The sequence below is a fragment of the Scyliorhinus torazame genome, chromosome 9, assembly GCF_047496885.1.
Source record: "Scyliorhinus torazame isolate Kashiwa2021f chromosome 9, sScyTor2.1, whole genome shotgun sequence".
Lineage (NCBI taxonomy): Eukaryota > Metazoa > Chordata > Chondrichthyes > Carcharhiniformes > Scyliorhinidae > Scyliorhinus > Scyliorhinus torazame.
The window spans coordinates 81,051,371-81,068,447 of NC_092715.1; the positions used below are offsets into that span (position 1 = coordinate 81,051,371).

At 43.3% G+C, this 17,077-nt stretch overlaps 1 protein-coding gene and 1 long non-coding RNA gene across 2 annotated transcripts in view; one reads left to right on the plus strand and one right to left on the minus strand.

Annotated features, from left to right (window-relative positions):
• Positions 1 to 17,077, plus strand: part of LOC140429350 (uncharacterized) — a 36,455-nt gene that overhangs the window by 15,288 nt on the left and 4,090 nt on the right. Inside the window, exons 2-3 of the long non-coding RNA XR_011949051.1 lie at positions 5,869 to 5,958; positions 12,894 to 13,175. This is a non-coding gene — a long non-coding RNA (uncharacterized lncRNA). The remainder of the gene's footprint in view (positions 1 to 5,868; positions 5,959 to 12,893; positions 13,176 to 17,077) is intronic.
• Positions 1 to 17,077, minus strand: part of tmem167a (transmembrane protein 167A) — a 29,294-nt gene that overhangs the window by 1,845 nt on the left and 10,372 nt on the right. The window contains exon 3 of the mRNA XM_072516213.1: positions 12,031 to 12,065. Coding sequence (XP_072372314.1) covers positions 12,031 to 12,065 — 35 coding nt within the window. The remainder of the gene's footprint in view (positions 1 to 12,030; positions 12,066 to 17,077) is intronic.

The window sequence follows — 17,077 nt, forward strand, 5'->3', positions numbered from 1 at the left end:
TGCAACAGGTGATTAACAAGGCAAATGGAGTTTTGTCCTTCATTGCTAGAGGGATGGAGTTTAAGGCTAGGGAGGTTATGCTGCAATTGTATAAGGTGTTAGTGAGGCCACACCTGGAATATTGTCTTCAGTTTTGGTCTCCTTCCCCGAGAAAGGACGTACTGGCGCTGGAGGGTGTGCAGAGGAGATTCACTATGTTAATCCCAGAGCTGAAGGGGTTGGATTACGAGGAGAGGTTGAGTAGACTGGGACTGTCCTCGTTGGAATTTCGAAGGATGAGGGGGAATCTTATAGAAACATATAAGATTATGAAGGGAATGGATAGGATAGATGCAGGCAGGTTGTTTCCACTGGCGGGTGAAAGCAGAACTAGGGGGCATAGCCTCAAAATAAGGGGAAGTAGATTTAGGACTGAGTTTAGGAGGAACTTCTTCGCCCAAAGGATTGTGAATCTATGGAATTCCTTGCCCAGTGAAGCAGTTGAGGCTCCTTCATTAAATGTTTTTAAGATAAAGATAGATAGTTTTTTGAAGAATAAAGGGATTAAGGGCTATGGTGTTCGGGCCGGAAAGTGGAGCTGAGTCCACAAAAGATCAACCATGATACCATTGAATGGTGGAGCAGGCACGAGGGGCCAGATGGTCTACTCCTGCTCCTAGTTCTTATGTTCTTAACGTAAGTGGACATTAGGAAAGATGGCCAAAGAGTTGTTCAGGTATGTTTTTAAAAGTGGCGGGGATGTGCTGAGCGGACACATGAAAAGGTGGTTCTTCTCCTGGAAGCCTGAAATTAGGCACTTTTAGTCCAAAAATAGACGGCTAAATCCAGCATAAAATCACCACCCCACCCGCCCGCAACACCACCACAATGAACAAGAAATGCCAGGTAACAACCTGAGGAGCCGAAAAGTCAACAGAATCAGTAAAAGTCTGGAGAGGAAGATTGAGGTGATGGCACACACATGGGGTGACGAGGATCTGGCCACACCCGAACGAGATGGACTTTATACCAGGTTACCGCCTCCCCCCCCCCCGCGCATAAGCACGGGCTGGGAAGGCAATCACACCAGCAGTGAACTAGAACTCTAGTCTCATTGGTCAAAAGATTTTTTTTTTTTTTTTTAAAAGAGAGATTACATGCACAGGACAGATCAGCCTCATCGGAGTCTCAGGAAGGAGAGGGTGAGAGCAATAGGACGCAGAAAGGAGTAGGGAGGGGGAAGAGAAACGCAACGGGTGAGGTAGCACAGGGTAGTAAGAGAGAGGGGCACAACTCCTGGGGAGGGGCGGAAGGTCGTAGAAGGTTGGCTTTGACAGATTGCACATGTCAACAGCAGAAACAGGGACACCTCAAACATTTATCTTGGAGGGCTTCAAGCAAAGGAAAACCCTGGAGAAGAGGGGCACAGTCACATGGTGAATAAGGTGACCACAGCAATCTTGGCTGCCCCCAAACAAAGGGAAACCCGGATCCGGTACAGGGGCGATTTCAGTGTCGCTACTGAGACTGGATAATTGCCAGCCATCTGATCAACCAGTAGTTTTCAGAGATAGGACGTCCTCTCAGATGGGGGCAGAATGCCCATCTTGAGCCATTTAATCAGCACGATGGCCGTAAAATCAGATTGGGGCTTCTCAGCCCCATGGAGGTAGACCTGCCCTCGACTTTCCAGCAGGGGAGGCAGGGTCACCAAGGGTTCAGACAGGTAGTTGTAGGAGCGGTTTCAAGGCCCATGTATTGAGTCGGCTTCCACAAGGGCTTGTCTCCTGTGGCTCAACTCAGTACAAAGAACAGCAGACACATCAACAATCTGAAGACAGTTCAATTTTCTACACGCTTGCATTCATGTTCTTGAGAGATAAGACCTGGATAGCTGCCAAGATCCTTCTACAGAATAAAGACACAAACTCAGCACATATACAACTTTCAAAAATCAATAGCCCTTCCCAGTTGGACGCGATCCAATCCCTGAAGTTGCTATGTTTAAACTTATCCAATAGAATTGTAAGCAATGTTTAAACTTCGCCCAATAGAATCGCAAGCATCCCATGATTGATGCCAGGATCCTCATCCTGACAGCTATGTACAGTCTCAGCATTCTGTGCTGATTGTTTGTGAGAAACAGAACAACAGAACCAGCACCCTGGATTGTTTCACTATTGATTACTTACTACTGCTTTTTCCTAAAAATACATGTTTAATGGTTAATAATAATTACTCGGTACTCTTCCTATAATTCATCTCAATCTTTAATAAAGTAACTTATGTAAAACTACTCCAGTGGCATGCTAACTATTCAGTTTTAAGAGGTATCATTGCTGAACCCCCCCCTTCAGTAGTGATGAGTTAGAGCTGGGAGTTGTCAGTATACATGTGCAAGCTAACTACTTTCAGGTGACATTGATGAGTGGCAGCACATGGATGAGAAAAGGATGGGAGCCAATGATGCCAAAGCCTATGGTATCACAGTGGACACTTCAGGTGATTTTCTGGCTACGCCTGGATAGATAAAAATGGAACCAAGTGAGTGTAGTCCTCCATGGCTGGTTAACAGTGGAAAGACACTGATGGATGGTTCAATCCAATCAAAGGCTGCAGAAAGGTCAAGATGGGGGAGGAAGGATAGTTTACCTTTGCCTGCCTGAGGGGCAGTCTTGAAGCATAGAAATAGTTGAATGTTCCTAGGGAAGTGGAAGTTGACAATTCCTGCAGATGATGTCCATAAGACACATTACATAGGAGCAGAATTAGGCCACTCGGCCCATCGAGTCTGCTTGGCCATTCAATCATGGCTGATATTTTTCTCATCCCCATTCTTCTGCTTTCTCCCCATAACCCCATATCCCCTTATTGATCAAGAGCCTATCTATCTCTGTCTTAAAGACACTCAGTGATTTGGCCTCCATAGCCTTCTGGGGCAAAGAGTTCCACAGATTCACCACCCTCTGGTTGAAGAAATTCCTCCTCATCTCTGTTTTAAAGGATCGTCCCTTCAGGGGCTGGTTTAGCTCACTGGGCTAAATTGCTGGCTTTTAAAGCAGACCAGTGTCAATTGTATAGCTAATCGGGTGTCACATCCTGTTTTTTCCATTCTTCCATTTCCTGGGTAAGTATTCAGGTAAGTCGGAACCGTCCAATATCCCTGACTCTAACATCAAGTTGGAGTCTTGCAGGAGGGTTGTGGAAACCAGGACTTGCCCATCAGAAATTGAAATTGTTTGGGCAATTCCCATAGAATCTTTATTGAAGGCCCGTCAGTGCATTTTCCTGGGTACTTTTGCCATACAACCATTGGGGTCGCGCCTGCCATGCCTCAATTTCCCTACCCCTCCTCCCCACATCGACTGACTGACATCTCGCACCCTCCCAACATTCGATCTTCAAGCTGGTTCCTCAGAACCCATAAGACAATAAGACATAGGAGCAGAATTAGGCCATTCAGCCCATCGAGTCTGCTCCGCCATTCAATCATGGCTGATATTTTCTCATCCCCATTCTCCTACCTTCTCCCCATAACCCCTGATCCCCTTATTAATGAAGAACCTATCTATCTCTGCCTTAAAGACACTCAGTGAATTGGCCTCCACAGCCTTCTGCGGCAAAGAGTTCCACAGATTCACCACCCTCTGGCTGAAGAAATTCCTTCTCATCTCTGTTTTAAAGGATCGTCCCTTTAATCTGAAATGGTGTCCTCTGGTTCTAGTTTTTCCTACAAGTGGAAACATCCTCTCCACGTCAACTCTATCCAGGCCTCGCAGTATCCTGTAAGTTTCAATAAGAACACCCCTCATCCTTCTATACTCACTGAGGAACAGTAAATATTAAGAAAAGGGGGCAACCCCCCCCCCCCCCCCCCCCCCCTCCCTCCCCCATGCTGATTATCTCTCGGACAGTTAAAACTGGAATAGATTTCATCACTTTTACCTCCTGTGCGAGGATGAGTTTGATTCAGTTCAAGGTGGTGCAAAGGGTACACATGACTCGGGTGAGGTGAGTGGGTTCTTCCAGGGGGTGGCTAACAGGTGCGAGAAGTGTGGGCGGGACGGTGATTCATGCACACATGTTCTGAGGCTGTGAGAAGCTGAAGAACTATTGGGAGGCAGTGTATGGAATGCTATCCAAGATAGCGGAGGTGGAAGTCAAGACAGACACTATGGTGGCGAAATTTGGAGTCTCGGAAGTGCCAGAGCTTCAAGAGGGGAAATGGCCCGATGTTGTGGCTTTCACCTCTAGAAGGCTCCTGCTAAATTGGTGGTCAGATACGCCATCAGGGGTGGTGGGATTGGAGAAGATTACGGTCGAGTTGAGAGTGTCAGCTTTGAGGAACATAACGGTATTTGAGTTGTTCATCACGGAAGGGGGGGGGCGGGCTGTACAAACTGTGGATTGTGATTTGATGTAGTAAGAAGTCTTACAACACCAGGTTAAAGTCCAACAGGTTTGTTTCGAATCACTATCTTTTGGACCGCAGCTCCTTCCTCAGGTGAGAAAGGCACTCCGAAAGCTAGTGATTCGAAACAAACCTGTTGGACTTTAACCTGGTGTTGTAAGACTTCTTACTGTGCCCACCCCAGTCCAACGCTGACATCTCCACATTATGTGATTTGATGGACTGTGTATTTTGTTGATGTTACTTGTGTTTGCAATAAAATACCTTTAAAAAAAATAACTATTTCACCATTCAGTCAAATATTGCAGCAAAACATCTGGCACTAGCATTAAATATTTCTTAAGCCTGGAATAAGATACAGCACACAGGCTTCATTGTTTATTATAAAATATATCAATGAGTCAGCTACCATAAGCTTCATCCTTTGAAAAAAATTACTCCGTTCAATACTACCTTTGGGGAAAAATAGAGAGAACTGTTCATGCCTTGTGTTTCTGATTTGTTCACTGGATGGCATTCTACTACTACTCACCCACACTAACCATCAACTCGCAGATTTCTGATTCTTTATTGATGGTGTCTGACCGGCTGAGCATTTCCAAGTTTTTGTTTGGATTTATAACTTAGATCTAACTTGAAAACCTTGGAACGGAGTGCAAGGAGAATTTCAACTTCCTTACCACATGCCATGTTTTTACTAGGGTATGATGTGGAGATGCCGGCGTTGGACTGGGGTGAGCACAGTACGAAGTCTTACGACACCAGGTTAAAGTCCAACAGGTTTGTTTCGATGTCACTAGCTTTCGGAGCGCTGCTCCTTCCTCAGGTGAAAGAGCCTCATTCACCTGAGGAAGGAGCAGCGCTCCGAAAGCTAGTGACATCGAAACAAACCTGTTGGACTTTAACCTGGTGTCGTAAGACTTCATACTTTACTAGGGTACTTTCAGTACCTCATGCTCAATTTTATTACTTTTACTTACCCTGTATTCTTACGGATTCCTAGATTCCCCTTGTCACCCTTGGAATTATCATCCTGATCTTAACACCGCACTTGCTTGCTGCAAGACCCCAGATTGAAAAAGTTGCTTAAATTGTCAGTTCTTTATTATGCTCTTGAACTTATTTCAAAAAAAATTTTTTTTGAGAGTACACAATTAATTTCTTACCAATTAAGGGACAATTTAGCATGGCCAATCCACCTACCCTGCACATCTTTGGGTTGTGGGGGCAAATCTCACGCAAACGCGGGGAGAATGTGCAAACTCCACACGGACAGTGACCCAGAGCTGGGATCGAACCTGGGACCTCGGCACAGTGAGGTATCAGTGCTAACCACTGCGCCACCGTGCTGCCCTGCTCTTGAACTTATTAAAAACATTTTGTAGCTCTGAAGATTCTGCATGCAAAAAGTTAATTGTTTGTTGTCTCCATAAATGCTGGCCAACCTCCAGTTTCAGGATTATAAGTTTTTATTTCAGATTTTTGGAATGATTCTGGAAGTTTAACACAGCTTTAGTTGGTGCATTCAAGAAGATACCACCAGAGGATACTAAAATATTCAGCAAAAGGTATTTCATCTTCTCCAAACTCTTGGAATTTCCTCACCAACATTTCAATAAATTGCATATACATTACTTTATAAGGATTTGGAATATACCAGACTTAGATAAAGCAATATCAAACTTCCATTAAAAAAATACAATAAAATAGCTTTTTGGAACAACTTGTATGGTTCCTGGAATTATTTTAACAAACAGATTACACAATATTATGGCAATATTTGACATTAATATGAACAGCTAATTTATTCCATTTATTGCCTTCTTAAAGCTTCATGCCCTATTAATAAAAATGTTTTGGTCCGATCCATGACTGAATAAACTTCAGAAATATGAAAATTGAATGTGATATTATAGGTCTCAGTGACGGGACTGTTGCTTTGCTGACAACTGTGAAAAACTTTCATTTCTATTGCACATGATGAAAATGAAATTCTATGCAAAGGGAACCACCAGAGACTGTCTGGGTTTCCCATTCAACTCCTTTGTCTCAGAAGTATTTTAGGATTACAAAGTTAGGTTTTATATTAAAAAGCTCAAAGGATAGTTTGTAGGAGTTTATGGGCAAAAGAATTGATGGGAGATCAGAGTCCACATTTGTTTGAGTAATAATGGGTCCAGTGTGGTCGGATTTTAGTAGTTAACACTTCAAGAGCACAGCTGTCTGAATGGCCACTCATTTAAGAAGCACTTGTTCTAAGTTTTAATTATGAATAAGTTCTATTAATGCAGGCCATGTAAATAGCAGATTGAATAATGATGCAAAACTAATTAAACATTTTACTGCGTAATCTGAAGAAGTTGCAGTTTTAAAAATGTTAAGATTCTAGCAGTCCAAATTAAATATTTGGAAAATTTCAGCAACTTTAAATGTATAAAACTGACCTGGTCTGAAACACAAAATATATAACTTGCCCCACCTCATTTTGGCAACTGGTGTGTTATACAACTAAGAAACAATAAGTAAGACCACTTATGCGTTTTCTGTCATCAGTTGCCTTCACCACGTCAAGAACAAGATATAAATAGCCCAAAAACTTACATAAGTCAATACCATGTATACACTGACTGACCCAACAAACATTACTGGCTCACCATGTTCTCTGGCAATTAGCATTCTTCTGCAAAGTTGATCTCACAACCCTACAAATTCCAGTAAGCTTAAAATGGCTCGGTACAGTATTCTGGTAGCGTTACTCACAATAATAACTGAATATTGCTGTAGCGATCTGCCTTCTTGTTCTTGCTGGTTACAAGTCCTGCTGTGCACAGCAAATAGACTAGACCTCTGATGTTAGTAGAATATAAAATTAAAACTATCACTAAAACAATTAAGGGCGCAATTTAGTGGGCCCGATGGCCGCAGGCAGGAATCATGGCATGGCCACTAAATATTGCGAGGTGCCAAAAATGGGATTCGCACCAGTGAGATTTTGGAATGCGATCTTCCTGGGTCATCCCCGGTGACACAATCAGGTTCACGCCTAAAAGGGCGCAAACCTGATTAACTTGAATTTGAAGCCATTAGCATCTACTTAGCAAGCTTAAGTGTTGCATTTTTAGTCTTCATCAGGGTGCCTATTATCTCAGCCTCTCCCTGAAGAACAAAGTAATCATGCCCTCTTATTCCCGAGTCTCATGCTCGTAACACAAATTGGCCATTAAGAGTTATCCCTCAGTAACGTCAGGGTCCCACAGTCTCAACATCAAGGAATGGGATGAATTCTCAGGTTTCAGGGCTCAATGCTTGGTGGCACGGGAATAAGAGGCAATATGGTTACTTCTCTTCTGAGACCCAACGCATGCCAGTCAGAATCCCTCAGCTGTCTCCCTCCACTGGCAGTCATAACCAGTTGATCCTAAGTACCCCCAGTGGTGGGGAGCGCAAGGGAGGGGAAACCCAAATTGATGGCTAAGTGATTCTAAATGGAGGAGGCCATATACTGGGGCCAGCCCTGTTATGGAGATGGGAGTGCTGAGCTGTGAGTGAACAATCGCTGCCGGTGAAGCTTTGGGATTGGTAGCTTCCAGGTCATAAAGGTCAATGGGTCAGGGGAGATAATGGTGGTCAGCAGCTGCAACATCAAATGGACTCTTGCTCATCCCTTGCAGGATTCTGATCGCTATCTGCATGGAGCCAGTGGAACTGTCTATTTTAATAATCACTGCACTGGAGGAGCACAGACTCCAGCAGCAATATTCTGTGGCTCTGAGGGAAGACCCTGTAGTACAAGATGAGGGGGTCGCAGGGCATGATCAAGCAGAAGAGGCCATACCAGCCGTGCAAGGGGCATGAAGGTTCTAAAGATGACCAAGGGTCTACCGGACTTTTGTGTTCTTCATAGAGCTGTCCAACACCATGTGCCATCGAAGACGTCACCGTACGAAGGAGACTATGCAGCACCTGTGCCACGTCCTTGCGAACATGAGCATGGCGGCAGCAGACACCCACAACCGTCAAGGTCACAACAGCCCTCAACGTCTTTGCCACAGAGTCTTTCCAGAGTTGCAGAGAGGACCTCTGTGGTATTTCACAGGAATCCACCCACAAGTGCATTCCGTGAGGTGACAGATGCACTGTGTGAACGGGATCAGGATCACATCCACTTTGACCTGGACCAGGCCTAGCAGGAGGGGGCTACGGGGTTTGGGCACATAGCTGGTTTGCCAGAGGTACAAGGGGGCAATAGACTGTAACTCTCCACACTCTGTGGCGCCAGGGATTTCCCCTAATCGATCGAAAGGGGTTGAACTCCCTCAATGTCTAGCTGGTGTGCGACACTAGATGAGAGTTATGCAGGTGTGTGCCTGTTTTCCAGACAGTGCGCATGACAGTCAGTCGCAGATCCCTGGAATCTTCGAGGGACACCCCAGGCTACAGGATGGCTCTTTGGGGACAAGTGATAAATCCTCAGGCAGTGGCTGATGACGCCAGTGTGAGGCCACAGGGGAGACCAGGTACAATGAGGTGCACAGTGTGACCCGAGTTGTCATTGCGCAATGCATTGGCCTGTCGAAGGTGTGGTTCTGCTGCCTTGATAGGTCTGGTGGGGCCCTACAGTTCCCACAGCATCTCCCACATTTTCTTGGTCTGCTGTGCTCTACACAACCTGGATGGGCAGCAGGGCAGGGAGTTTCCTGAGGAAGACCTTGTAAAATGACACTGTCCTCAGGCGAGGAGGACAATGTTGAGGATGAGCCTGCTAATGATCTGGAAGATGGAAGTTCCAGTGGAGGAGAGTGTGCACATGGACAGCAGGGCTAAAGATGCCATTATCCCCTCGTGCTTCATGATGAAGGCTAGCTCGCTGTCCTACAGCGTGACCCCACACAGGATGTCATGACCAGGGGATGAACGTGGCCGAGATATTGATCATCAGTGTGCTGGGGCTGGAATGCTGCCCATTCAATGTAGGAGGGCGATGACAATTCGCAATGAGGAATGGTCTGTAATTCTCCTTACCTACTGCTTGTGTCGGTCTGCTGCCAGCACACTGATTCCCCAGCTCATATCTGAGAGAGGTACTCTGCAACATTCCTTTGTCCCTTTGGTCTAGAGGAGGGATTACTGGCGAGGGTCTAGGATTCACTAAATTATGCCAGAGTCCTATCACTACGATTGAAACACTCTCAAGGAGAGGGCCTAACCGTCTGGTGGACATGGAGGTCCACCGAGAAGAGCTGTATCCCGATGGGGAGAAGCGCCTTGCCGGGGAGGGGGGGGGGGGGGGGGGGGGGGAGTATGAGTGCGTGCGGGAGAGAAATGGGAATGTGAGTGTGTGAGGGCATGTGTGAGAGAGAAAGGAGCGTGAGTGTGAGTGCGTGCAAGAGAGAGAAAGGAGCATGAGTGCGTGTGAGAGAGAGGCGGGTATGTGAGTGTGTGCAGGAGAGAAAGATAGAGAGAGAGAGAGAGAGGACCGTGCGTATGTTAGTGCGTGGCTGTTACACATACTATCTTCACAAGCAGGTTTTAAAAACTTTTTAAAAAAGAGTTAGCATATAGTGTTATTATCTCAGATTTCAATGTAACTAATTTAGCGAAGGAACCATATTTTTCTCCCCCCTGTTCATCTGGTCTAAATGGCAAGATTAAGAGCAGGCACTGCACAATCAATTTCTTTCACAGCAACAGAAAGCATAGACTATATGTATACTAAATAGATGAACCCTTTGAAACAGGGTGCTTCTCTGGCAGTGAGAGAGCAGCTTTTGTTATTAATTGACATAAATGGACTTCAATAGTTTGATTGAGAGAGCAAAATGCTTCACTATTCCAGAGTATTTAAAATTCTTATAAAACGGAAACCTATTCAATACAGTATGTATAAAACCCTGAATTAATCTATGCCCATTAAGAGTTATTTAGTACATAAAAAAGGGGACTAAACATTGCACAGTCACCCCTAAAGGGCCAAATATAAAAATACATTTCAAAGAAAGAAATTCTTTGAACAGTACTTGATTGTACACAGTCAGCTGTACAAAAAAAAAGTTCAAAAACCCAATCTAAATGTGATCTTGAAGTTTCAAATTATTCTAATTTTGCCAATGTATGTAATGACTCCAAGGCGGGAGAGGCTGGATCTTCAGTAGAACAAAACCTCTACCCATCAGCACTGGAGGCCCAACACAACTGGAAATTTGAGATTAGAACATTAAAATGGACAACAGAGCCATTTTTAGAGTCACTGCGGTGCCTCTTCCATTGATGAACTACATAGAAAATCTGTCTGGCACTTTTTTAATTCAATTCCCCCATCCTGGGGCCAAGCGATGCTGTATACTAGGAAATGACAGGTGCAACTTTGGCAATTTACCATCTATTTATTTTTATATCCTCTTTCTTTTAATCTTGTACATATAGCTTTCGACACAAACTATTCAGATGTATACCAAAACTGACCAACATATGGGTCTAAATGTTATACAATGTAAACGCTGTAATTTTAAAATTGAAGTTTCCCCTCCAGGCTCAGTCTTGGATCCCATTGATGATTTAAAATATTCTGTGTGTTTTAACTCAACAGCTATAGTCTGATTGAAGCCAGGAAAGAGAGTTGCCATTTTTAAGTATTAAAAGGCTGCAAGAACACAGCAAATGATGATGGCAACACCCAATAAGAATGTACTGCACTCCTTCAGTGCTGAAGTTACCATTTAAGGATGCAGTTAAGACTTTTATTTCTGCATTGATGCACGAGTATTTGGCTTTGTAGTGATTGGATAATGATTCTGGAATTGAGTCCCCAGTGAAGACGGAGTTGGTCTCCAACAGTGAGAGGAGCAAGAATATGGAGTGGAAACAGATGGGCAATTTGTGACAAAAGTCAAAGCCAATCAGAAAAGGACACTTATTATTTGGGAAGGGAGAAATAAAAATTACTTTTATATCAAAGTTTTCATCTGGTGAAGTTCCTGGAACAGCCTAGCAATATATAAAAATAATATTCTCAGAGGAGTTCTCTTATAGTATGCTGCAAATTGGCACTCCAGGCATACAGATATGTCTGTACTTAAGGGTCAATTTATACTGAGAATATCACACTCAATACAATTATAAATTGATTAGACATCAAGTGGCAGTTTTACTTCTGCGATTAAATTGATATTTATATGTTGGGCAGCACAGATGGTACAGCTGACACATGGCCAGATGCAAGAATGAAAAGCAAGGCACAAGTACAGGAATGGGGGAATATGTACAACATGGCAGCTGAGGGCAGGCTACAATTGTGGAATGGGCAATTGTCATGACAGCTGGAATCTGGAAATACATAGTCTTGATTAAGTAAAAAAATAAATACAAATGAAAATCAGAAAGTGTAATCCAAGCTGAATCAGTTTAAATGGTAACATTTGGAGAATTCAGACAAATAAATTCTGCAGATAGACAGAAATAACATTTTGGTGCCAAACGAGGAAATATTTATACTGAAATGCAAGGCTATTTTTAGGTCTCACGTACTCCTTAGCTGTAACTTTCACTCCAACATCCATCATTAATAATATTGTTGAATGAGGGGATTTGCAAAAATAAAATTGAACATCAAACTCAAAAATGCGGCATAGAGTTTTACGTACCTATTCTGGCACACTTCCAAAATATTCCCAGAAGTCTGGAAAACAAATATTTTTTTTAATCAAATGGATCTTGTTACATTTGAAAGTTAACTTGAGAAAATCTGAATGATTAATTTTAATTTTACAGTTGACATTTACTATTTGAGAAGGCAAAATGAAAGTACTTTATATAAAAGTATTCTTCACCTTTAGTTTCTGAATCGCACTAGCAATGTAAATACCTTTCTGTAAAGTGTTAACTCTTTATGAAGAACACTCCCTATAGGTAGGTCTGCCATAAACGGTTATGGAAACCATGCAAGAGGACTTCACACAAATATATTACCAAACATTAAGTGGCAATTCTTGTTGTTGCAACCGTAAACAACCTGATATATTGTAAATATTAAAATCAAGGAGCTGGTTATAAATCAGACAAACTGTGAAGCGTTAAAAAAGGGCTTTGTTTAGTGATGGTACCATGACAACAGTACATATGCTCGATGGGCTTACTGATGGAAAGAAGTGTCAAGAACAGCCAAATTAGAATTTCAGACTCATTAGTGTGATGTGCAGTACCATAATCAACAATGACACTTTACAGAGCTGGAGGAAATGGAAATAGACATGCTCAGTCTGCCAAATCAAGACAGGGTATGAAAGAAGAAGTATCAAATTAGGTTCATTAACTCCATATTCAACTGAAATTAGGCTCTGAAACAAAAAAAAACTGACCATGAACTTAGAGAATGTTAATTTATGGAATAGATATGAATGCTTAATTCACACCTCATTCATTTCAGATCTTAGAATTCTTCTGCAAATTGAGATGCTGCTTTAAAAATAAATTAACATTTTGATTGCCTCTTTCCTATTTATTTCAGATGAATACACAATTCGAAACTGCAGGTGTGAAGATATTGAATTATGGAAGGTTTTTCTAGTTAACAAGCCAAACTTGAGTGGTTTATGAACATCTGAATCCTGAAACATATTAGGTTTAAAAGTCTTTTTATTATCTTCCTGAATAAACTTCTGTGAATGCACAAAAATGAATTTGGAGACTACTTTTGGGCGCTGAGTGCAGAATATCACAGGATAGAAAGAGATCCCCTTCTTCTCCCGCATTCACAAAGTCTATTCCCACATCGACTTCTTTGCAGTGGGTAAGTCGGCGCTTCCAGGGGTAGTAGGGGTGAAATACTCTGCATAAGTAATCTCGGACCATGCTCCACACTACATGGATGTGAGGTTGGAGGTGGGCATGGACACTCCTCGCTGACAAGGCGTTCTACGAAAAATTGTCACAAGCCATCAACAACAACATAACTGCAACCAGAATGGAGATGTCTCTCCCTCCACATTCTGGGATGCACTGAAGGCAGTGATCAGGGGGGAATAATAGTGTACAGGGCTCTTAGAGACAGGAAAAGTCGGCGAGGCATCAGCTGATCGACTCCATATTAGGCGTAGATCGAGAGCACTCCACGGCCCAGACCATGGAGCTGCTGGCAGAGAGGAAAGAACTACAAATGGAGTTTGACCTAATCTCCACTGTAGTAAGAAGTAATTGCGGAAGATCAGAGTGGGGTGTCAAGGGCAGACAGCTAACAGCAAACATCAGACGCCTGCTAAACAGGATTGTGACCCCACCAGGGGAGCGGACACCAGAAGTAATCATCTCCCTGGACGTTGAGAAGGTCTTATAGGAGATGATTATTGCCTGGCATTTGTGCGGCACAAATGCAACTTGCCACTTGCCAGCCCAAGCCTGGATATTGTCCAGGTCTTGCTGTATTTGGACATGGACTGCTTCATTATCTGAGAGTCGTGAATGGTGCTGGGGCTGGTTTAGCACACTGGGATAAATAGCAGGCTTGTAATGTAGAACAAGGCAGCAGCGTGGGTTCAATTCCCGTACCGGCCTCCCCGAACAGGCGCTGGAATGTGGCGACTAGGGGCTTTTCACAGTAACTTCATTGAAGCCTACTTGTGACAATAAGCGATTATTATCATTATTGTGCAGTCATCCACAAACATCCCTACTTCTGACCATTTGATGAACGGGAGGTCATTGATGAAGCAGCTGAAGATGGTTGGGCCTAGGACACTACCATGATGAACTCTATGTTAAAACGGATATCATCCAATACAGGAAAATTAACCAAGACTAATTCATTTTTGATTTTGACAGCCGACCTAACATCAGCAAGCTACCCAAGATTGAGTCGCTTTTAAAATAAAACTTCAAAAAGTTAGGGGCAGGAAAGGATCAGCCAATTGCTTGTGCAGACGGCAAATAAGAAGTTTCTTCTTTCTTTCTGAATACTGGACATACGAACTTGGATCAGGAGCAGGTCACTCAGCCTCTCGAGCCTGCTCCACCATTTAAAAAGATCATGGCTAATCGGACTGTTAACTCCCCATTCCCACCTACACGCGATAATCTTTCATACCCTTATCAAGGATCTAGCTAGGTTTGCCTTAAATATATTCAAAATTTCCACTTTCACAGCCTTTTGAGGAAGTCCAATGACTCACGGTCCTCAAAGAAAAAGTTCTCCTCATCGGTCTTAAAAATGAGTGACCCTTTAGTTTAAAAGTTGTCTGGTTCTAGATTCGCCCACAAGAGGAAACTTCCCTTTCCACATGTAAGGGCTGATTTCGCACAATGGGCTAAATAGCTGGCTTGCAATGCAGAACAATGCCAACAGCGCGGGTTTAATTCCCGTACCGGCCTTCACAAACAGGGCAGCACGGTAGCATTGTGGATAGCACAATTGCTTCACAGCTCCAGGGTCCCAGGTTCGATTCCAGCTTGGGTCACTGTCTGTGCGGAGTCTGCACATCCTCCCAGTGTGTGCGTGGGTTTCCTCCGGATGCTCCGGTTTCCTCCCACAGTACAAAGATATGCAGGTTAGGTGGATTGGCCATTCTAAATTGCCCTTAGTGTTGGGTGGGGTTACTGGGTTATGGGGGATAGGGTGGAGGTGTTGACCTTGGGTAGGGTGCTCTTTCCAAGAGCCGGTGCAGACTTGATGGGCCGAATGGCCTCCTTCTGCACTGTAAATTCTATGAAACAGGCGACGGATAGTGGCGACTAGGGGCTTTTCACAGTAACTTAATTGAAGCCCACTTGTGGCAATAAGCAATTATTATTATTATTACCTTATCAACACCCCTCAGAATCTTGTATGTTTCAATCGTGTCACCTCTTAGTCTTCTAAACTCGATCAGATAAAGCCTAGCCTGTCTAACCTTACCTCACAAGACAACCTGCCCATTCCAAGCATCAGTCTAGTAAACCTTCTCTTAACTGCTTCCATTGCATTTACATCCTTCCTCAATAGATTCAAAAACAGCTTCTTCTCAGCTGATAGCAGACTCCTGAATGACCCTCTAATGGACTGAACTGATCTCTCCATACATCGTCTCTACTGTTGTAGCACTATACTCCGTATGCTTCTCCTGATGTCTTTGTATTTACACTGCATTTATTGTATGTCCTGTTTTTCATGTGTGGAACAATTTGCCTGGACTGTACAGAACAATACTTTTCACTGCACCTTGGTACACATGACAATAAATTGAAATATAAATAGGGAGACCAATACTGTACACAATACTCCAGATGTGGCCTCAGCAATGCCCTGTATAGCAGAAGCATTTCTACTTCCGTATTCAATTCCCCTTGCAATAAATGACAATTCTATTGGCTTTCCTAATTACTTGCTGTACCTGCATACAAACCTTTTTACAATTCATGCACGGCGACATCCAGTTCCTTCTGAATCCCAAGAGTTCTGCAATCTCTCACTATTTAAATAATATGCTTTATTTTTTTTTTGCCAAATAGACAATTTCACATTTGACCACAAACTCCATTTGCCAGATCTTTGCCCACTCACTTAACCCATGTCCCTCTGTCCTCTTCACAACTTACTTTCCTACTATCATTTGTGTCATCAACAAATTTAGCAACCATCTCTTCATCCAAGTCACTTCTATGAATTGTAAGAGGTCAAGGCCCCAGCAGTGATCCCTGCGACAAAACATTTGTTATATCTTGCCAGAAAATGACATCTTGTCATCAAATAAATCTTCTATCTATGTCAATATTTTACCACAGAACCTTTGATGAGGCACTTTATCAAATGCCTTTTGGAAATCTAAGTGCAGTAAATGCACAAGTTCCCTTTTATCCACATGTTAGGAAAACAAAGGTAGCTTGAAGAGATTTGTATTAGAAATAAGGTACAATTTGAAGTGGGTTTAATGTTTCTGTGCAAGGAAGGATAAAACTTATAGTTAGAATCATGTTGGACAAAGTTGTTTGTATATGTAGGGGTTGGTTCAGTTCCAGCTGTGCTCCTATTGTGCATGGAGAGGGTTACAGCGTGAAGAATAAATAGAGGCTGGCAGAAGTAGCAGTGGTCGCTTAGCAATTGGGGGCCTTTTAAAGTAGAAAGGCTTCTGAATTTAGTTTTTATCTGAATTTATTTTCAGCTGAAGATAGTACATCGGGGAGTGAACATAGAATCCCTTCAGTGCAGAAGGAGGCCATTCGGACCAGAGAGTCTGTACTGACCCTTCGAAAGACCACCCTACCTAGGCACAATCCCCCACCATATTCCTGCAACCTCAACTTCAGGGGCAATTTAGCATGGTCAAACCACCTAACCTGCACATCGTTGGACTGTGGGAGGAAATTGAAGCATCCGGAAGACACGCTGACACGGGGAGAATATGCAAACTCCACAGTCACCCGAGGTCGGAATCAAACCCAGATCCCTGGCGCTGTGAGACAGCAGTGCTAACCACTCTGCCACCGTACTGCCCCGCATCTCTCAACTCTGCCTGCAGAAGAAAGACTAGACAGAATAAGGGTGATGCAAAGAGGCAGACTTTCCAAAGAATGCAGTCTGGATAACCAGGGAATTGGGACTGAATGTCTTTGGAAAACTAAAGTTAAGAGAACAGAGACCAAGATATTGTTCAGGAGAATTCAAGGGAAAAGTAAACAAATTTAAGGAGACAGTTGCAGTAACCAGATTTAAAGTGGGAACGC